Source organism: Centrocercus urophasianus, unplaced genomic scaffold (assembly GCF_019232065.1).
Source record: "Centrocercus urophasianus isolate 14NV4802_14NV808 unplaced genomic scaffold, USGS_Curo_1.0 seq_25, whole genome shotgun sequence".
NCBI lineage: Eukaryota > Metazoa > Chordata > Aves > Galliformes > Phasianidae > Centrocercus > Centrocercus urophasianus.
Window position 1 is genome coordinate 17,188,887 of NW_024884811.1, and position 19,930 is coordinate 17,208,816.

General features: G+C 38.3%; 1 protein-coding gene across 1 annotated transcript; it reads right to left on the minus strand.

Moving 5' to 3' along the window:
- Positions 1-4,409: 4,409 nt before the first annotated feature.
- SUB1 (SUB1 regulator of transcription) lies at positions 4,410-19,930 on the minus strand. Its single transcript, XM_042825874.1, has 5 exons — positions 19,869-19,930; positions 17,987-18,059; positions 16,299-16,418; positions 10,089-10,197; positions 4,410-7,812 (listed from the first exon to the last, which is right to left on the minus strand). Exons 2-5 carry the CDS (start codon positions 18,056-18,058, stop codon positions 7,733-7,735), a joined length of 381 nt encoding a protein of 126 aa, XP_042681808.1. The 5' UTR covers position 18,059; positions 19,869-19,930; the 3' UTR covers positions 4,410-7,732.

Consider the following 19,930-nt stretch of genomic DNA (forward strand, 5'->3'; position numbering starts at 1 on the left):
AGGGACATGGTTTAGTGGGAGCTATTGGGAATAGGTGAACGGTTGGACTGGATGATCTTTTAGGTCTTTTCCAACCTTGGTGATTCTATGATTCTATGATTCTATGAAAATGTTAGGAGCCTGAAAATTGTCATATTGGATGAGCCGGAGCCAGGCACCCAGTGACATTCATCAAAACCTGCTGAATGTTTATGAAGACCAACCAGTGGATGTGAGCACAGTGAGGCAGCAGGAGGTGCCTTCCAGCAGTGGCAGTAGCAGGTCACCCTCTGCTAGGGCAAGTTTTTACAAGCACAGCACGAAGGCTCTTGTTCATTGCTTGTGAAAATCATTGAATCACAGAATCATTCAGATTGGAATAGATCTAAGACATCTAGCCCAACCGTCAACCCATCCCCACCATGCCCACTAATCACGTTCCTTGAACACCTCCAGGGATGATGACTGCACCACTTCCCTGGGCAGCTGGTTTCAATACATCACCACTTTCCAAGATTATTTTTTTCCTTATAACCAGCCTAAACTTTCACATCACAACTTGAGGCCATCATCTTGCATCCTATCACTGTTAACCGGGAAAAGAGGCCAACCCCACCTCACCACTAACACCTTTCAGGTAATTGTAGAGAGCAATAAAGTCTTCCCTGAGCCTCCTCTTCTCCAGACTAAATAATCCTAGTTCTCCCAGCTGCTCCCCACAAGACCTGTGCTCCAGACTCTTCACAGCTTTGTTGCCCTTTTCTGGGCACTCTTAAGGGCTTCCTTGTAGTGAGGGGCCCAAAGCTGAACATTGTTCTGGAGGAGCAACCTCACCAGTAAGTAGATAATGCATAGCTAATGGTGGTGATTACATTGAAGAATAGTGTTTTGTAGCTGAGAATTGGCTCTATCAAATAACATCATTGTGCTTCCCATAGCTATTTCCATTGAAATAAATAGGAGGCATTATTTTCAGAGTGACCTATGTGCGTTTTCCAGTGTAAACTAAACATGAGGCCTTCAAAGATCAGAAAAGCTATGCATATATTCATGTAATCACTGAAGTGCAAGATGGTTCTATTTCAGAGTTAAGCATGCTAATCTGAAATTCCCTCAGAATGGCATTAAAAGGGAATTCATTAGCAGAAGACAAGCATATCCTGCATCATATCTATTGCGAGTATAAAATACTCCAGAAGTCAGTAGCTGAACCTTACTTATGCCAGAAACGGAGCTTGTCCATTTTCAATACAAAAAAGGCAAAACCTTCCTGGAAACGATTTAGTGAATTAGATACACATTTCCCATGTTTTTTTCTCCCTACCAAAAAGAGTCCAAAGAGGCTGTAGCTGTGCTTTGCCACAGTACCTTACCCCATTTCAGAGTAAGCTTTGGAGGAAGAAAGCTGTTCTTCCTCCAGGTGTACAGAGTGCTGGAGATAACAAGTTAACAGGTACTAAAGCAGACAGCAGGTAGAATGCCAGTACTCCAGGATGAATGCCCATCCACAGAGAAGCTGCTTAAGGGAGAATTACATAAGTAGGGCCATAACAAGATTGCCAACCACTAAGGAAAGAGTTGTTTGTACTAAAGAGGTGAATTAATGCTTCATGTCATAAAGAAAACCAGCCTATTACAGCATCAGAAGAACAGTTAAGAGTAGAACTCACACACTGCCAAAGTACAAGCCAAGCTCACTTACAACAACCCATCCTTACACATTTTCCCAAGGAGCCTTCAAATTTATATTCACAGCAGTGAAAGCTCAGCAGTGCCTAAAACAATGAAGCTGCTAAGGCAACAGACAATACTATTGTGGCCTGCATGACCTGTGGTTTTTCATATTGCTCGGTCAGAATTCCTGAAACACAATTCTTAGCAACTGAAAACACCTTATTGTAAGTATGAATGCTGTCTTTTTTGAACATATTGCTCAAAGTACTTACATCAAGAAAAAAATGTACGTGTAAAACATTGGTCAATTAAGTCATCGAATGGAACTGACACAGGAATGTCTTTCCTGAGGGCTGAAGACAACCGCTCCTAATATTCTCAATCCCATCATTAACATACTAACAGGAAGCTACTTAAGACAGTGCTTCTAACTTCAACTCACATTACTTAGAAAATGACTCAAATCTCTGTTCCACCAAAGACAAAGCATTGCGCACAGCTTTGTGTGTCGAGTAGTAAAAAGGACTCCCGCAAATGTTCAATTTCCAAACGCTGCAGCTGCCTGCACAGTTGGCAGCCAGCAGTACAGAACACTCAAACAAGATTTATTCAAAATTCATCACAACCGCCAAGCTAGCCTCAGACCTCACTGTTTCCACAACAGAGCCCTCCATAAAGCAGGGGAGGATTTAACCCTTAAAGTCCAAGTAAGGGACAGAAAGTATTTTCATTCAGAAATACTTCAAGAGTTAATGGCTACTGTTTGGCACTACCTTAACACAGACTCCCATTCCAAATACCGTATAGATTATGCCTACAGTTGCACACCAGCAGTCTGACTCAAGCAGAAATACAGCCAGATACAAACCAGAATTGGGAAGTTACCTAAACCACATGCAAACTACAGAATTACAGATTTTTAGATTATGTGCTAGTCCCAACCCACTTGAGGACAACACAAAGTTCAATGCTTTATTTAAAAAATAATAATAATAAATGTCCATCAAAATTTTATTTTAGTAAATGCATCAAAAACTCTTAAAAAAAAAAAAAAATCAGTGATGCCTTTCATTAACAAAGCAGACTGCTCATAGCACAGAAGCAATACTGATCTGAAATTAATCACTCTGGTCAAAACACCCAGCCGTGTTTCAGCACGTTTTAGCTGCATAATTCTCTCTTCTCCTTTTTGTAGGGGAAACCAAAGTGGTAACTTTTCAGTTCTGACAGATACTTGCACCTCTTTTCAGCAGGTGCTCAGATTGCACGGCAAACGGTCTTCATTAAGAAAACAACCTACGAATCTGAACCTGACATAAACTACTAGAAATGCATCCAAGCCTAAGTTTAATAAGTCTATTTTCAAAAGCTGTAACCAGAGCATGTTCAACAATAATATAAAGGAGTTGCAGAACTGTGGGGATCACTGAAGAAAAAAAAAAAAAAAAAAAAAAAAACACATTTGTTTCCTGCAGAGCAGCAACACAAAGTTAAAATGCCATGAACAAATTCATAGCTATATAACTTATCTACAAAATTCTGCCCTAAAGCGTTATTCCCAAAAATTCTTAACAGATAAACCATTTTCCACAGCTCACTGCAATTTCTTCTTATAGGTAAAATGCTGCTATTACCATGGAGCAGTAATGTCACAGATGTGCCAAAATCAGAAAAAAGACACCCGTGCATTCTCCCTCTAGCAGTTTCAGAGTGACACAATACACCAGGAGGAACAGCTCTATGCAACCAGGGCTACACAACATAAAAATCACAGACAAAACCAACATGCATTAAATAGAAAAAAAAATAAGAAAAAAAAAAGAATGAAGGTGTAGGCATGCATCCCTACTTAGGGACAAGAGGGTAAGTCTTTACACTTTTGTTTTTTTTCCACTTGGCAGTTTAAGAATGTCTTTCAGGCTACAAAAGCAACTGTTTGCCTTCCATCAGCCATTTGCAATTACAAATGCCCTTGTTTTGGCAACAGGCGAACGTCCAGGTAATAATTCATTTTTACTCAGGAACTGTCTCCCCATAGCATTTTTTCAAGTTGTTAGTATCTGCCTGCAGGGAAAAGCATAAGATAGAATGAAGAAAGTCTCCTTTGGGACATGTCAGCTGACTCAATTTTGCATACAGTCACCAGAGCTAGGATCAAAGATGGATCCTATCAATAAGGAGAAGACAGTAATGGGTAACAGATAGACAACCTTCTACCAACTCCAAATTGTGTTTCTTCCCTATGAACTACACTCTTTACTACTTCTGCGCCCATGAAATGCTGAAGTAATCAAAATTACTTTAAGAAATGTTTGGTTCAACCACAGAATCAGATAATCCCGTCACAGTGAGTGCACGAAGAGACGTTTTCCCACACCAACCTAATTAGTGATTTAAAACAGTGGGTGAATAGCTATTTTCTACCTAGTCTACAGTGACATTTATTGTCAGATAAAAAAATTCCACTTGAAAGACAATTGCCTGATTTCTTAACAAAAGTGACTTTTCAAGCCCTTCCGCTCAGGGTTTGAAAATGTTTTCCTATCTGCTGCTTCCATATTTGCAAGATAATTGTTCTATTCAAAAAGAAAAAACTTCTATCCTTTTGGGCTACACAGCCAAACCACCTCCCACAAACACAGACCCAACACAACATTAAGTATTCTAATTCCCAAATTACAATAGATGCAAGAAACAATCAGCAATTTTCACAAAAAAAAAAAAAAACAAACAGTGCAGTTAAAAAATAGCACTACTTCAACAGAAGTCTTCATTTATTTCCAGGTGTTCAAATTTGTATTACACATTTGCCATTCAACTTTTTTATTTGAACATTAAAATTACAATTGGAGGGCTCGTATTTCCAGTGGTCTCTCTGCAGTAGAGATCACAGAACAAAACATAACACATTCTACATGGTTAACAATATGACATTTAAGTCACCAGAATTACAGTTCCCATTTTTTTTTTCCAACAGATCACATAAGAATCACATAACTGGGGCATTTCCTGTAACAGAAATATCAAACTTAGTGCTGCATTTTTAAATTTCAATATGAATATTTCTACATAAGAGCAACATCATACATGACAGTTTGATTTAGCAAATGCATGGTACTTTGGCTGGTCTAACTGATGTATTTTTCCTCCTCTGATTAATTGTAATTAAATTCATAAAACACATTGCTAATATGCTAATATGCCCTGCATCAGTATCATGTAACAAATGCATCTTTCTTTAACAACTTCAGTGGGAAAAGGAGTAGTGTTTATTTTTACCTCACATTAGCCTTTTCATACATGCACAATTTTCTTCTACTTGTACCCTAAGTACTATTTCATCTGCAAGAAAATAATCCGTACCCAAAAATTGGAGTTTTCAAGTAAGAAGTAGTACAGCTGAAGACAACACATGACAAATCACAACTATTAATTTCAAAGTAACACTGAGTGTTTAAAATACAAGTCAACTAATTAGCCATCAGTCATTTGAGGTGGAAAGAATTTCCTCACAATTCATCTGAAAAACTGACTATTTAATTTAGCTACCCTTTTTGGTAGAACATCATGCAGATGTTAACATCAGCTCAAGTAAAATATATATATTTTAATCCATATTACAGGCAGAAATATAACTGGCAGATTGGAAAGCTATTTTTCAGTACACAAGCCAAGTAAAATCAAAGTGCCTCAAATTTTATCTATAAAATGGGCTAAGCAGCTCTGGTAGATATCCCCACAAATACAGTAAGTGTTGTCTTGTAAGAACTGGGAGTAATTTATTTGAACATTTGCGTCACAAGTTTCCACAAGAGAACTAATCACAATACTTTTTCACTTACTCTCTCCAAATGAATGAATTTAATTCTTCACCTTCCTGAACATAATTGTCTCATACTCTGATATACAACTGCCATCCAACTACTTATTACCACAGTAATCTAACTGAAGACAATGTTCCTTCCATTGTGATAATCATGCATGTCAAGGTACCCATACGAAGGTTTTAAGGTTACAAGATACAATCTGGTCAGAGAACTTCTGTATTTGAAGGAAAAAAAACCTGCAAATACATACTGCAAATTAAAAAAAACAAACAAACAAACAAAAAAAAAAAACTAGAACTTCTCAGAGACCTAACGCAATTCATTTCATGCACTGATGTTAACAGGTATTTCATTTTTGTCTATTTTGGTCCACATGTCCCTGCATGTCATTAGCAGTTGAAGAAAGTTGTGCCCAGAAACAGTGCAGCTACAGTAAGACACCTCTTCACTTTTTATTCACCCTCACTGTAGTTCCTAAATTCATATTTCAGTAAGTTATAAAGCAGAATTACATACCTTACATAATATTCAAATTAAACAACACATATTTAATATAATTAAGTCACTTTCTCTCACCCTTCATAAAGCATGTGTATTGAATTATAAATTCTGCAGCACAAGAACAGTCTGCATATGGCACTTAGCAGAACAGGATGTCCATGCATGTCTTCAGTATAAACAACTGCATTTTGTTACTCCAGAATTAAGTAGCAAATCTTGTTCACCTATATAAAATTTAAAAACACTTCTAAGTTTTCCATCAAGTGGAAAAATCATGGGAAGCAAAAAATTGTACATTCATTACATATTCTTGAAATGTCAATTCTCATGAAGTTGGTTCACCTTCTTTCTGTTAACTGCAGTCAAACAATGAATTCTTTTCCATTTCTGCTAATGGAAAGGTTCTTCTTCACTGTAGTTTTTCTGTCAGCTTTGATTCTTCAATGTTAATTTCTCTACTGGAGCGCCCATTATCTCTTCAGGTTTTATACAAACATCATATTCTCCCTTTTTCATTCTGTAACCACAACACCTACAAAGATCTCCTTAATTTGAGGCAACACCTAGTCCAACAGAATCCCCACTGGATAGAAGCTTCTCTTATCAGAATAGTACACTGGTGAATGATTGAAGTCTGCTAGAGTCATGGATTCACTATGTACCAGTGCTCCATTGTAAGCACTGTCTCTAAAAAGAGAAAAGTTGTGCACATGTAAGCTGCTCAAGGCAAGCCAAGTCAAATGATCTGGTCAGGCAGTGAGGGCAGGGCAAGGGCATGATAACCTGATCTTTTGGCTGTGTGACTGTTTAACCTGTGTTACAGCCTGGTTTAAGCAGTGTTGTTTACACCATACTCTCAAACAAACAGAACCAGATGTCTACAAAGACATATTAAATCTTGTTTTCTATAGAGTAAGTAATCAGTATGAGTTCAAGAATAAATTTAATGCAAAGTTTGAAAAGGGTACCTAAACTAATAACCAAGTCTGGAAGCATTTTAAATACTGTCTTACTCTGAGGTATATGTCTATTACTGTAAAAGTTTATGCATCGCATTCTAAGACCTAGAGACCTTGAATAAAGTCTAATTGTATTTCTTAAGTCAAGCAAGCTATACAAAAACTAGAACAGATGATGTGTGGATGGTGTTCCAGTGTTACTGTTCAGCATAACACTTCATGCAAATATGCAAGAAAGTCTACATACTCAGGACTGTTTACATCTGAATAAATAGGGTAAATTAGCAAATACAGTATTTAAAATTATCTACAAAAGTGTGTTTTACCAGGTATTCACTGTTTGTATCAAGTTTTAAAGCTGAAAGCTGAGGGAAACAGCAAAGGATATGAAACAAAACAAGAAATTTAAACAGACATTTTTCAAATCCCCTTAGAAAACAAAATCAGTAACTATTAACTAAATTTAAAAAGCCTACAATTAGTTGGTGGCCTTGTCAGCAAACATCTTTAAACAAAAGGCCACAAACAAACACAAAGAGCTTTACATATTACTTGACTTGTTTATTTTACACCATGAGGTGAAAGCAACACATTTCCTTTCAGTAAAGTATACACAATTAGCTTCACTCAGAATACATGTTTAATGCACATAAAAAAATTATTCATTTTACAAATTGTTTCGCAATCCAAATATACAATAGCTTGGAAAACAATATTTTAGAAAACAAAAGCCAATGTAAAAAGACTGCTTGAAACAACTAACGTGATAAAGATTTCTGTATGGCTCTGTCTTTACAATTTTCTTACTGCATCATCAATATCAGAAATCTGTTCCTTCAGCTGGTTCCACTGCTCTGGATTTAAAGAAATACCTGAAATGCATTAAAAACAAATATTTAGTACAAAAAAGAAAACCGTAGTTCAGTATCTTGTATACTTACAATCCAGACTGATTTCATACACAAAGCCTACATCACAATTTTTAATGCTCCAGATACATCAAATTTAGTAACAGACTGAAACCACTTACTTGGAATACTTTAGAAATTGCCTATCTCTAGAGAAGTTTACCTTACAAAGAAAACAGGCAACAACATAAATTCATTCACACGTTTCATAAATACAGGAAGAGAAACAGAGCTCTGGATCTGAAAGCAGGCAGCACAAAAGCCCTGCGTGAGATGTAGGAAACCAACTGTATTTCTATTTGCTCCTAAAAGCCAACCTCTGTGGATGGAACTTCATATATTTATGATGTAACATGATTCTGGTTGGTTATTGTTTCTCCTTTTTTCTTAATGCACCATGAAGAATGAATCCTAGCACTCACAACTCAACATAGAACATCTTGCTTAGCTGCCTTTGTTCTTGCTGTTCAATTTAAGATCACTACAAATGCTTATGACATTCAACTAATTAGCCCCCCTCAATCCATCTCCTCAGTTCTGAACATTTACTTGTTCGAGCTACAGACCACATTTCCATTGTGCTTTACCCTCCTCACTCTTTCCCTACAATCTCTATGCCAACTCTACGCAAGTAGAGACTCACACGCCTACCTCACTCTCTGCAGTGAGGCTCTTCAAATATTTACCCCCTCTCTATCCCTCAGTCAATTCATTGCCTTCTCCCTGTACATAGAGCAGGACCTGAAAACAGGTGAAACTGCTAATTCCACTTCTGGGGAGCATCTCTTTTTCTTTTTTTAATTATTTTTTTTATTATTTTCCCCCTTTCTTATTACCACCAGAGTTCCATCATAGAATCACAATTATTTTAAGCAGAAAATCATCTGCATGTCTCTGCTTTAAGCAGTTGTTCCAACAGTTCTTAGGGGAAAGGTTCTGAAAAGTTGGCCAGGCATTGCTAGGATAAAAAATATCATCAAGTTGGCCCAAAACAACATATCCTAAGGACTGTATGCAGGCATGTATTTCAAACCTGCTGGCTGAAACAGTCTGACATAAATTTCTAACAATCAGATTTCTTCTATTTTTATTACAAATCTACAATTGTATCCTTTTTTTAGGATTCCTACATAAGCAGCCTTCAAGTGTACCACTAGAATATCACTCAGATGCTATATCTGGTTAGCAATTTTATCCTAATTAAATCCAGACTTGTTTGATGCCACTACAAACATTTTCACCTGTATCACATAATTTTTGTGAATTTGCCTGTCCATTAAGAATCACTGTGGTTTCCCACTCAAGCTTTCAATTGATGTATCTTGAGGTAGAAGTGAAAAGAACAATTTAGCCCTCCAAGCTTGGAACAACCACTTTTGCTAAGTTGCAGTAACACATTCAACAAAGACCTCCTTGTACAACCTGTTCACATAAACCTACAGTGGTTATTTAAGATACGCTGAAAACAATTCACAAGCTTTCCAAGTGTTTGTTCACTGTGTTGCTCCTGGACACACCAGGAAAATACAATAACCCTTATGCTGATTCTAGATTAAATGACTTCCATCTTCAGAACAGAACAATTCGTGCTAACCTGTTTCATTGGTACAATATGAAAAATAATATGTTTCTAAACAAGCAACAAGACATTAAGAAAAGCACTACTACTGCAATGGTCAACCCATCCTTACTTCACAGATAGCAAAAGTCCTGAAAATGGTCCATTAAAATGATGCTATAAAAATCAGATAGGGCAGTGGTAACTAAAGACTTATGTGCTGTACTGCAGGTTAAACAGACACAGAAAGTGTTATATGAAATGTTTCTGTTATTTTAATCTGAAATTAAATAAAAACTGAAAAACACAATTGTTTTAAAAGACTTAATACATTATTCCAAATAAAATTAAACCTTTTCAATCTATTTAGAAATAGAGATCCTATTGGAAAAAAGGTAAGAAATTGATTTAAGGAACAGAGGGGGAAAAAAGTATGGTTGCTACAATAAATTTTAATTGATGCTGTATTTCCATAAATTGTGCAAGATCCACTTAGAAAAATGGACTCAGGCCAACTCTGCTTTTGTTGCTTTTATCTCCAGGTAAAACTGATCATTTTTTATAATTAAAAATATTATCCTAAAAATATCACGCAGTAACAAACTATATGAATCTGACACAAAATTTCCCAGTAAATTGTAAGCAATGTTTTGATACACAACAATATAAAACAGAACAGTACCTTTTCTGCCAGGCTTCATTTCACCTTCTTGATCCATCCAATATTCTCTAATATCAATTAAAACTTTCCCTTTAAAGTCACGAACACTGACATACCTCATTTTGCCAATCTGTTAAAACACAGAAGACATTTTATGCATTTTACATATTACAGTATTCACTTTTCCAAACAGTATTAGGCTCAGATGTGTGACACAACCCACTGCAGCTTATTTTAGACACCTGAGAAACAACCAGCTCAAGAGCTTAATCCAGAGTAGTCAGTAGGTTAATAAGTAATGGCAGTATAAATGGATGAAGGACTTAAAACCAGTTGAGCATTCAACACTTTTTTTTTTTTTTTTGGCAAATCTCACTCTGTTGAAGTAAAAAGCCTACATCCTTAGCAAGTGGCATTCTTACAAGAGTATTCGGATTTTCTGATTTTTTTTTTTGTGTCTATCATAAACATCTTTGTTAACAGCAGTTGTAAACACAGAGGAAGAGAGAGAGCTCTACTCCAAAATACATATTTCAGTACTATCCCTATTGACAAAAAAAAAGCAAGTTAGATATACACACTAGTTGAGTACAATTTCTAGATAGGCCTTAGTGTTATTGGTTGTTTCTTTGTTGTTGTGGTTTTCTTGTTTTTTTTTTTGTTGTTTTGTTTTTGTTTTTGTTTTTGTTTTTTTTTAATAAACACAGCAGAAGAGATGAAAATGAAAGGAAGACACTAACTGTCCCACACTTGCTCCTCTTCCTCCAGGTATACTCAATTGAAACAGTGAGTAAAAAACTTTAAAAAACTTTGAAAGTTTACCAACACATACCACAGCATGAAACTGGTTTTGTTAAAGTGATGCTTTTGGAATTTCATCATTTCAGTACGTTTCTTTAATTTTTTCTTTCGAGAGGGTGGGGAACTACAGGAGGAACAACAGCAAACTGCATCACACTTTGGATCGCATTATATGTTTAGACTTTCTAAAGGTTTTCACACATTTAATGGAAGTATTAGTTCACACCAAATCAAACTACAATGGAAATTTGAAAATCAGAAATTAGATAATCAAAACACACAAAGACCATTACTTTAAGAAATGCATTTTGTATGCATCGCGTGGACAGACTTTATGAAGAAAGAACTCATTCCTAAATAAACAAATTTAAAATAGAATATTTGACCTGGATTGCTGAGCTGGGCCAATGGGATTAAGTTTAACAAGACCAAGTGCTGAATTCTGCACTTTGGCCACAGCTACCTCAGGTAACTCTACTTGGGACACAAAAGCTTTTAGACGGTGCGGAAGAAACAGACCTGGGAATGTTGGTCAACACACTGCTGAACATGAGCTAGCAATGCGCCCAGGTGACCAAGACCAATGGCATCCTGCATTCTATCAGAAATAGTGCTGACAGCAGGAGCAAGGAAGTGACCCTCAGCTTTGGTGAGGCCACACCTTGAGTACTGCATTCAATTTTAAGCTCCTCACTACAAGAAAGACATTGAGGCCCTGGAGTGTGTTCAGAGAAGGGCAACAAAGCTGGTGAGGGGTCTGGAGCACAGGCCTTACACAAGGAGCAGGTGAGGGAGCTGGGACTGTTCAGTCTGGAGAAGAGATGGGTCAGAGAGACCTTACTGCTCTCTGGAACTCTCTGAAAGAAGTTGTGGTGGGGTGGGGGTCAGCTTCCTCTCCTGTAACTAGCAATGGGATTTGAGGAAATGGCCTCAAGTTGCACTATGGGAGATTCATGTTGCATGTTAGGAAGAACTTCTCCATAAGAATGGTGAAGCACTGGAATGGGCTGTCCAGGGTGTGGTGATGTCACCATCCCCGGAGATGTTCAAGAAACATTTACATGTTGCACTAAGGGACCCGGTTTAGTGGAGAAATACTGGTGATTGGTGGACAATTGGACTGGATGATCTTGGAGGTCTTATCCAACTTTGGTGATTCTGTGCTTGATTACTTTCTAATAGAACTAATGCACATCTTCCACTGACAATTTAACAGAGGATCACGTAGATCTTACTAGCATTAAGTCTGACCAGAAAACGTGAATTCTCAAATCAACAATCACCCACAGATGTTTAAGTCAGAAGCCATTACTTCACAAAATAGATACAAACACGTATGCTTTAAGTTCAATTAAGGCCATTTCTTCTTATACAGATCATGTTGAATTAACTCCAAAATTTTAAAGCATTCTTAGATACTGTAAGCCTAAAACGTGTTTTTCTTACTTCAAAGTATCCTTTTAAGTGAACGATAAATTTCAGTTTATATTATTTTGCAATTGATTTATTAAATACTTCCACAGCACTACAAATACAGCAGACAAAAATAAGGCATGATGTCAGATGAGCTGAGTTCTTTCAGACTTAACTTGGTATGGCCCGTAGGATTGGCCAAATCTGTCAGCACTGTTGGCAAAGAATATTACAAATAGCTTGCATAAAAAACATTTCATGGTTTTTCATTGCAATACTTCACCAGCTTCAAGTTATTAATACTTAAAGCAGCAGTACTCCGGAATTTCTATCAATTAACTATTAGTACATTACCAAATAATTTCAGCATTTTCTGAAATGGTCTGGTGGTTGGTGAGCCTGCCCATGGCAGGAGGGTTGAAACTAGATGATCATTATGGTCCTTTTCATCCCAGGCCATTCTATGATTCAACAATTTTCATATCGGACTATTTCTAGTTAACTTAGACTTGCTGACTATGTGATGTTAGCTTAAATGTTTTTCTTCTCCCCTCACCTTATTGTAGGTGAATTAATATAGGTGCTCTCAGATTCTAAGCCTTTCCACTGTATCTGCATCTCTAATCCACTGTGTTTTTATCAGATTTTATTTCTTAGAGCAAATCTGGGATTCTAAGTTACATTTAACGGTTCTGTCCACACATCATCTGAACGCTCACATTAAATAAATTTAATGTGACCATTAAGCTGAGCTTTATACAAAACAGTTGTCATTGCAAAAAGTTTTAACTCTCGTTTCTGAAGTAGCTCTTATTAGCAACTAAAGTTACTAGAATTCCCCAAAATAGAGATTTACTCAAGAAAATTGATATTTTTTTTCTCTTTTTCTTTCAAGTTCAAATACCTTTCATTCTGGCATTAAGTCATCTCTGAACAACTTTTCAATGCAGCAGCTCATAGTACTAGAATAACTTCCTTGGGCCCTGGGCTCAAGCACTTTGTTATCACTGTAATCACAGTAGTGTTCCAAAAGAGTATGATTTATAGCAGTGTAATTTATGATGTTCAACTTTCATGCACAAGTCCATATGCTTTTTATAAAACACCACAGCTTTTTAGACATACCACTCTACTAAATTAAGTACATCAGAAAACACAATTTCCAAGTTTTCATTTCTTAGAATACAACACACTGAACTGCATCTAGGTTCCTTTCGCAGCTATCCAACTGACTTCTTGTACGAGTTTCACCTTAATCGACATTTTCGTTCCCATTGCCAGTTTCCTTTAAACACACACACTGAAAGTAGAAACTGCAAAAAAGCAGCTATCTTTGTACTGTGAGGAGCACAGAAAGATAGTATAGACCCCTAGAATGCAGAGTCCTGTAAACAGCTGGGCTCTGCAACAAACCAAATTGGTTTAGAACACTAATTCTGAAACTGATACTCACACAACATTACCTCTCAAACACCCTTCCAGATCATTGCAGACATCTATTTTTAGGATCTTACGATAGGTGAAGACATTGCGTTTGTGATACCAATGAACGTTATTTCTGACAAGTCAAAAAACACGTACAACTGAACTCTCAGAAAGGAGGGAGTGGGGATTCTTTTCCAACACTAAGTAGTAACAAATTTTGTGAAACATCCTGGCTCCATTCTGGACAGTTACTAATAATGTATCCTGACAGCATTAACAAACCTTACCCAAATTAGGCATGAGTAGAAGACAGGATTTGTCAAACTACCCAGAGCACGTGATGCAAACCTTATATGAGCTGAAGCCACAGATGGGAATCTAATGCAAGAAGACTAAAACCTTCCACACAAATAACACTTGTCCTTAGGACGGCTAGTAACACATCATGCAAGGAGCAAATTAATTTTCTGGATCTCAGTTGTGCCCAACTCCCTTCACCAAATTCCTAAGTATACAAAGCTACCTTTAAAGTCTATAAAGGCCAAGACACATAAGTAAATAAATGTTCATACTGAAAACAATTTCCTACCACTTATAATAATTCTACACTTCATGAGCTTCAAGTATTAACATTCATTTTAAATAAAAACATTAAAACACAGGTCTTGCAAAAACTGATGTCATAATGAGCTCTACACTAAAAAAGGAAGCTGCAATTCTTCCAGAATACAGCCTAAACATTTAGAACCTTAAGTCTCTATGTTTCACATCATATGTTGCCACTCCCACACAGAAAATGGATATCACAAAAATGAATATCCTGTGAATGCTTCACATCCTGATTTATACCAGTTCAAACAGGGTGTTAAGTCATACTGCAATGCCAACCGCAAATCAGAGATCACTTTACTGCTACAAGGAACTAAAAAGGAGAGAAAGTTTTCTGTATTACTAACAGTTTCAGAACAAACAAAATTATACCTCAAAATTTAAAGACTAGAACTTTAAGCATGATCTCCTGGGTAGAGCAAAGAGAGAGGAAGTAACTACAGACTCACAATGCTATTTCTACACCGAAACAGACGCATCTCAGTTAAGGCACATAAGCTGATGTAGCACTACAATGCTTTCATAACAGAATAAGCAACCTAAGAAACATTTCTGTTAAGTAACTAAAAGGTAGGCAAATACCAAAGAACATTGATGGAAGAGTCCAGACATTAACATGTATTCAGTTGAAGTCCTCCCACCAACTATACCTGAGCAAAGACCGATAATTAGTAGCAACTGATCTGCATTACAACATCAGTTATGCAGATCTTTTGTCTGGAAAACAATTTTTTTGCCATATTATTTTGCACAGCAATAGCCCAAAGCGACTTATTTTGCCTTACCCAGAAACGGGATCATTCTATTAAACATCCTCCCCAGACTCCTTCAGAAGCTTAAGAATAAGAGTCTAAGTTTCTTCTCCACTCTCTGCTTTTATTAATCCAGCTAGTCACAGACATTTACTAATTCCAAGCTACGTATACTCTTACACAGCTTGCAGTACACATTGCTACTGCCCCACCTAACCCTAAAAGTTGGTCTACCACTCTAAGCTCACAAATACATTGTGCTGAGGAAAAAAAATCTACATTCACACCATCTAAAACAAGAACATCAGAATGGCAGTCCTTCTGGATGTTTAGTGAGAAAAAGTTAACAGTAGTTAACAAAATACACAAGTTAGAGATGTAGTCAATGAAATACGTAAAGCGGGTCTGTCAAGGTCACCAGGCGTAACCAGGCGTAACCTGTGTGGGCCCCTTGCGTGGTTAGCGAATACATGAAAGGGGGGCTGTGACAGTCATCAGGCTCTGCGGGGGCTCCTTGACTCATGAGAAACCATGATGAGACATGGCAAGACAAGACATGCCACACGTCTATTGGGCACCCGTAGCAAGGGTGATTGTAGCACTGTGATATAAGGGACAATTATAAGAAGAGTGTGTTGTTTGCAATGAAGGCCATTTGCCGCTCACCACATTGGTGCCATAAAAGCGTGTGATTTGGCCGTGGCTGTCTGAGCACTTCACAACGGGACATTAATCAGAGGTTGCCGAAGCAAAGGCAACACCTGCATCACAAAGAAACAAGCAAAACTTATTCCAGGGCACTTCCTTATAACACAGAAACCAAGTTGCCCTTGACCTAGTTAAATAGGAATTAAGAGACCCTATTTCAATTTCCAAGAACATTTCTTTCAAAACCTCTGATTAAAAGAAGCGTCCACGCATAGGTCGTCCCAATTAAACATTTCCAGTGTATTTATGATAAGTGCTGTATTTGCAGACAAAATGACTACCCACAGAGTTGCCATGGGCAAAATGCACGAAGGCTGGACCAATTGCTACAACTCAGTTTCTTTTATTTTATTAAGACCTGATGATTGTTTTCCTGAATACCTCACCTGCACTGCATCATTCACTGTAACCCCCCCGAAAAGGACACTTCAGGAGAGTAGGCACCATACAATAAAGACATCAACTCAAAATTTATATTGAGTATGACGTAACAGGCTGCCTTAAAAAAGTCATTAATTTTTACCTGAAACATATTCTCATCTCTGTTGCTGCTTTGTTTAGAAGAAGCGGCACCTTTTGAACTCTCACCCGTCTTTTGTTTCTTCACAGGCTTTTCTGGAACTGCTTGCTTTTTCCGCTTTGCCTTGGAGCAAGAATAAAACAAATGCATGAACCACAACTCATTCTTACCAATTATAGAAAAGCTTACATTAGAGGCCACAAACTACTATCATGCAGCACACACTATCACTTTCCTTTTGTGAAGGCAGGACTCCAGTGTCATACAATTTCAAAATTAGTCTCCAAATGAGTCCAACTCTGTTCTTTGTGAAATTTACCAGAATGCTTCAGCTTCAAAAATATTATACTATTTCACTTATTATTTTTAAGAGCCCACTCTTTTTGTAACAGCAATGCTGTTGGTCCACTAGCTTTAATTAAAAAAATAAAATCTGTTGAAAGTTTCACATTCCTTTCCAGTGAAAGCAACAAAAATGCATGACAGCTAATAACACTTCTGAAAAAAAGACAAAATAAGAGATAATGAAGAAAAGATCTGGAAGTCACCTCTATCAGGGAAACATTTTTTCCGTTTTTTAATCAGAGTCCAATCTCTGTCCTTAGCAAGATAAATTAAACATGTTTTTAAAACATTCACATCATATCACCTCTATATCACATTACTTGCAGTTGCTATAAAGTTACTACCTTTACCAATATTTATACCAGTAATCATGCTCCTATAGCTCATCTTCTCTTCATCCTCCATTCCAAAGAAGTGATAGAGATATCAAAAGTTATTCTCAACAGTTAGAACTACACTGTGGATAATTTATTTTAAAGAGGAATGGTTGCAACAGATGTAGGCAGTTGTGACAACAAAACCCATCACAGCAGACTGTTCAAGTTTAATTTGTCAGGAATGCATACCAGTTTTTGAGAGAATACTACACAAATACAAATCCATACCAGGATTTGAGAGAATGTCTGATTTGTTTAGGGCAATTAAGTCACATTTTAATCAGTAGTGCAGCCTATGTTTTCTCAAGTACTGACTATAAGTCTGCATTAACACCTAGCATTAACTCCACTGTATGCTGGTTCTGTTAATAATGACTAGCATACTAGCAGAAATTTACAAACTAAATGATTACCAAAAATAACTGTGAACACTTAATTTACACATTTAGAAATAGCTAAGACATTAAAATTAATCAACTGAAAGACATCCAACTTGGCTGAGCATTTAAGTGAGGAAATAGCAGACAGAATAAACAGATCATACTAAAAGTCAAAATCTGAAACAGAAGAAAAATATGTATAAACAAGAAAAGCAGTTGGCAGGGATGACAGGGCAGTTGGAGGTTTTCATTTTGAACCAGCAATAAAAAAAATAAAGAGGGGAGGTTGGGGTAGTCTTAAAATTAATCCATATTCTTGCCACAACGGGCAGCTGATACCAAAATCTTTTCTTTCTTGACACAAGGCAAGAAGGAATTCCAGGAGGATAGAGTCTAGCTATACCACATGGAAAAAGCTAAATAAAGCAAAATACAACCTAAGAAAAAAGTTCACTGCAAATCAAAAAGCATATTTTCTACACAAGCCTTAATAATATTTTTTCCAAGCGTCTGATAAATGATATGGAATGACACGTATTTTGATACATAAATGTTAATACAATCAAAATGAACTACACATAATTTTCACCTTTTTGTCAACTTCACTATCTGAATCACTGGCAGATGAGCTTGAAGACACGAGTTCCTTTGACTTAGGCATTCTAGGATGAGAAACATAATATAAGAACACTACACAAGAAATAAATCACGTGACATCGAGAAAGCAAACTTGATACTGTTTACTGTCCTGAAGACTTTCCTGAGTTTTCACACACTTTAAGGCACATTAGAATGCAATCTCATACACAGTTCCCTTTTATAGCTTTTTTTTTTTTTTTTTTTTTTTTCCTGCAACTGCCTTAAGTGTGGCATTTGAGTTTTCAAACAGTTTAGGGACAGTTTTCTGCTAGTTCCATTATGGTTTTTAAAAGAAAAAAGGAAAAAATACAATACAGTACATGACTATCCTCAGTTTGAATTCTCAATACTACATTAATACATTAATTTAATCTACAAAAACCACAGCATTATCCATATTCTTACACAGGCATTATGGCTAGTTGAATTTGCAAGCAAAAGCTATACAATAATCTTATAAGAAGCTAAGCTCCCCTATCAGTAATACAAGATCTGAAAAAACATGTTAGTTACAATGAACTACAGTTCTGCTATTATTTCAACTGCAGCTTTAACAGATCAGTCACTAGAGTCTATTCATTTGCCAGACAAGTGGACATTCAAGACTTTCCTTGAATGCATGTTGCCAGATGTACTTCTGCATCTCTCCACTATGCAAACATGTGGTTAGATACAGCAGCAGAACATCCTGCCTGCTACTAGAAACTCTTTGTAATAAATAAATAGCTCATTTGTTCTTTCCTATTAACAAGCATGACAGAGAAACAAAGATAAGCTAAGGAAAGCTAAGAGAAGCAAGTCTTAGCAAAGGAAAAGGAACAGCATCATTTTCAAGTCGGTGGTGAAATCACAGAGCACAAGTATAACGCTAGTAGCTCGATGTAGTTGAAAAGTGGGACAAGTTCTGTCGTCACAGCTCAGAGTACAATGCTGGGAACTGCAGCACTAAAATGAAACGGGGCACGGGGAAGCAGACCAGGACGGAGGCAGAGGGGATCTGGAAGAGGACAAGCACGACAAGGACGTGAAGGTGGGGCACAGAAAGAGGCTGATAAGAGGGGGCCAGGGGCCACAAGCCTTTAAGCCTGCCTTGGAATGCGCGAATGGCGGCACGGAGGAAGGCAGGAGAGGAAACTGCAAAAAGGAGAAAGTGGGAGCGGAACGATCTGCTGGAAAGAGGCAGGCAGGCAGCGCGAGGAGACGGTGAAGCGCCGGGGGAGCGAGGGCGGAGTGAGACGGGCCACGCAAAGACGAGGCGAGGGAGAGGAGAAAGACAGGCCGGGAACAGCCGTAGGCGGATCCAAGCCGCCATCTTCCTCCCCTCCTTTCCACAGCTCCCGCTGCCCCCCGGGAAAGAGGGGCGAGGGGCCAGCGGGGCCAGGAGCACGGCCCGGGTCCTGCGGGCTGGGCGGAGCGAAGGGCCGCGGCTCAGCGCCGGCGGGAGGCAGGGAAAGCCGAACAAAAAGGAAGAAAGGAAGGAAGGAAAAAAAAAGGGTCTGGGGTCGGCTGCGGGCAGGGCCTGATCCCGGCGCGGGGGAAACGGAGCCGGGCGGTTCCCCGACGCCATTTTCTTCCTCCCTCCCTTAAATCCTCCTCGCCCCCCAACATGGCAGCGACTCCTCCCCGCCCCAGGCCCACCGCACAGCGGGGCATCCCCCCCGCGGGGCACAGCGGGCGCTCAAGGAAAGAAGGAAGGCTGCGCCGCACGGCTTTCTCCGCGCCTCCCCGAGGCTGGCCGGGAGACGCCGAGCTCTGGCGGCCGGCCTCAGGAGGGAGGGCGGAAGAAAACAGCGGGAAGCTGCGGGGGGCTCCGAGGGGACCCCGAGACTCACGTCCTGCTCCGCGCGCTGCCCCGCCGTACCAGGAGAGGAGCGGAAGTGACGCCAGCGGAGCT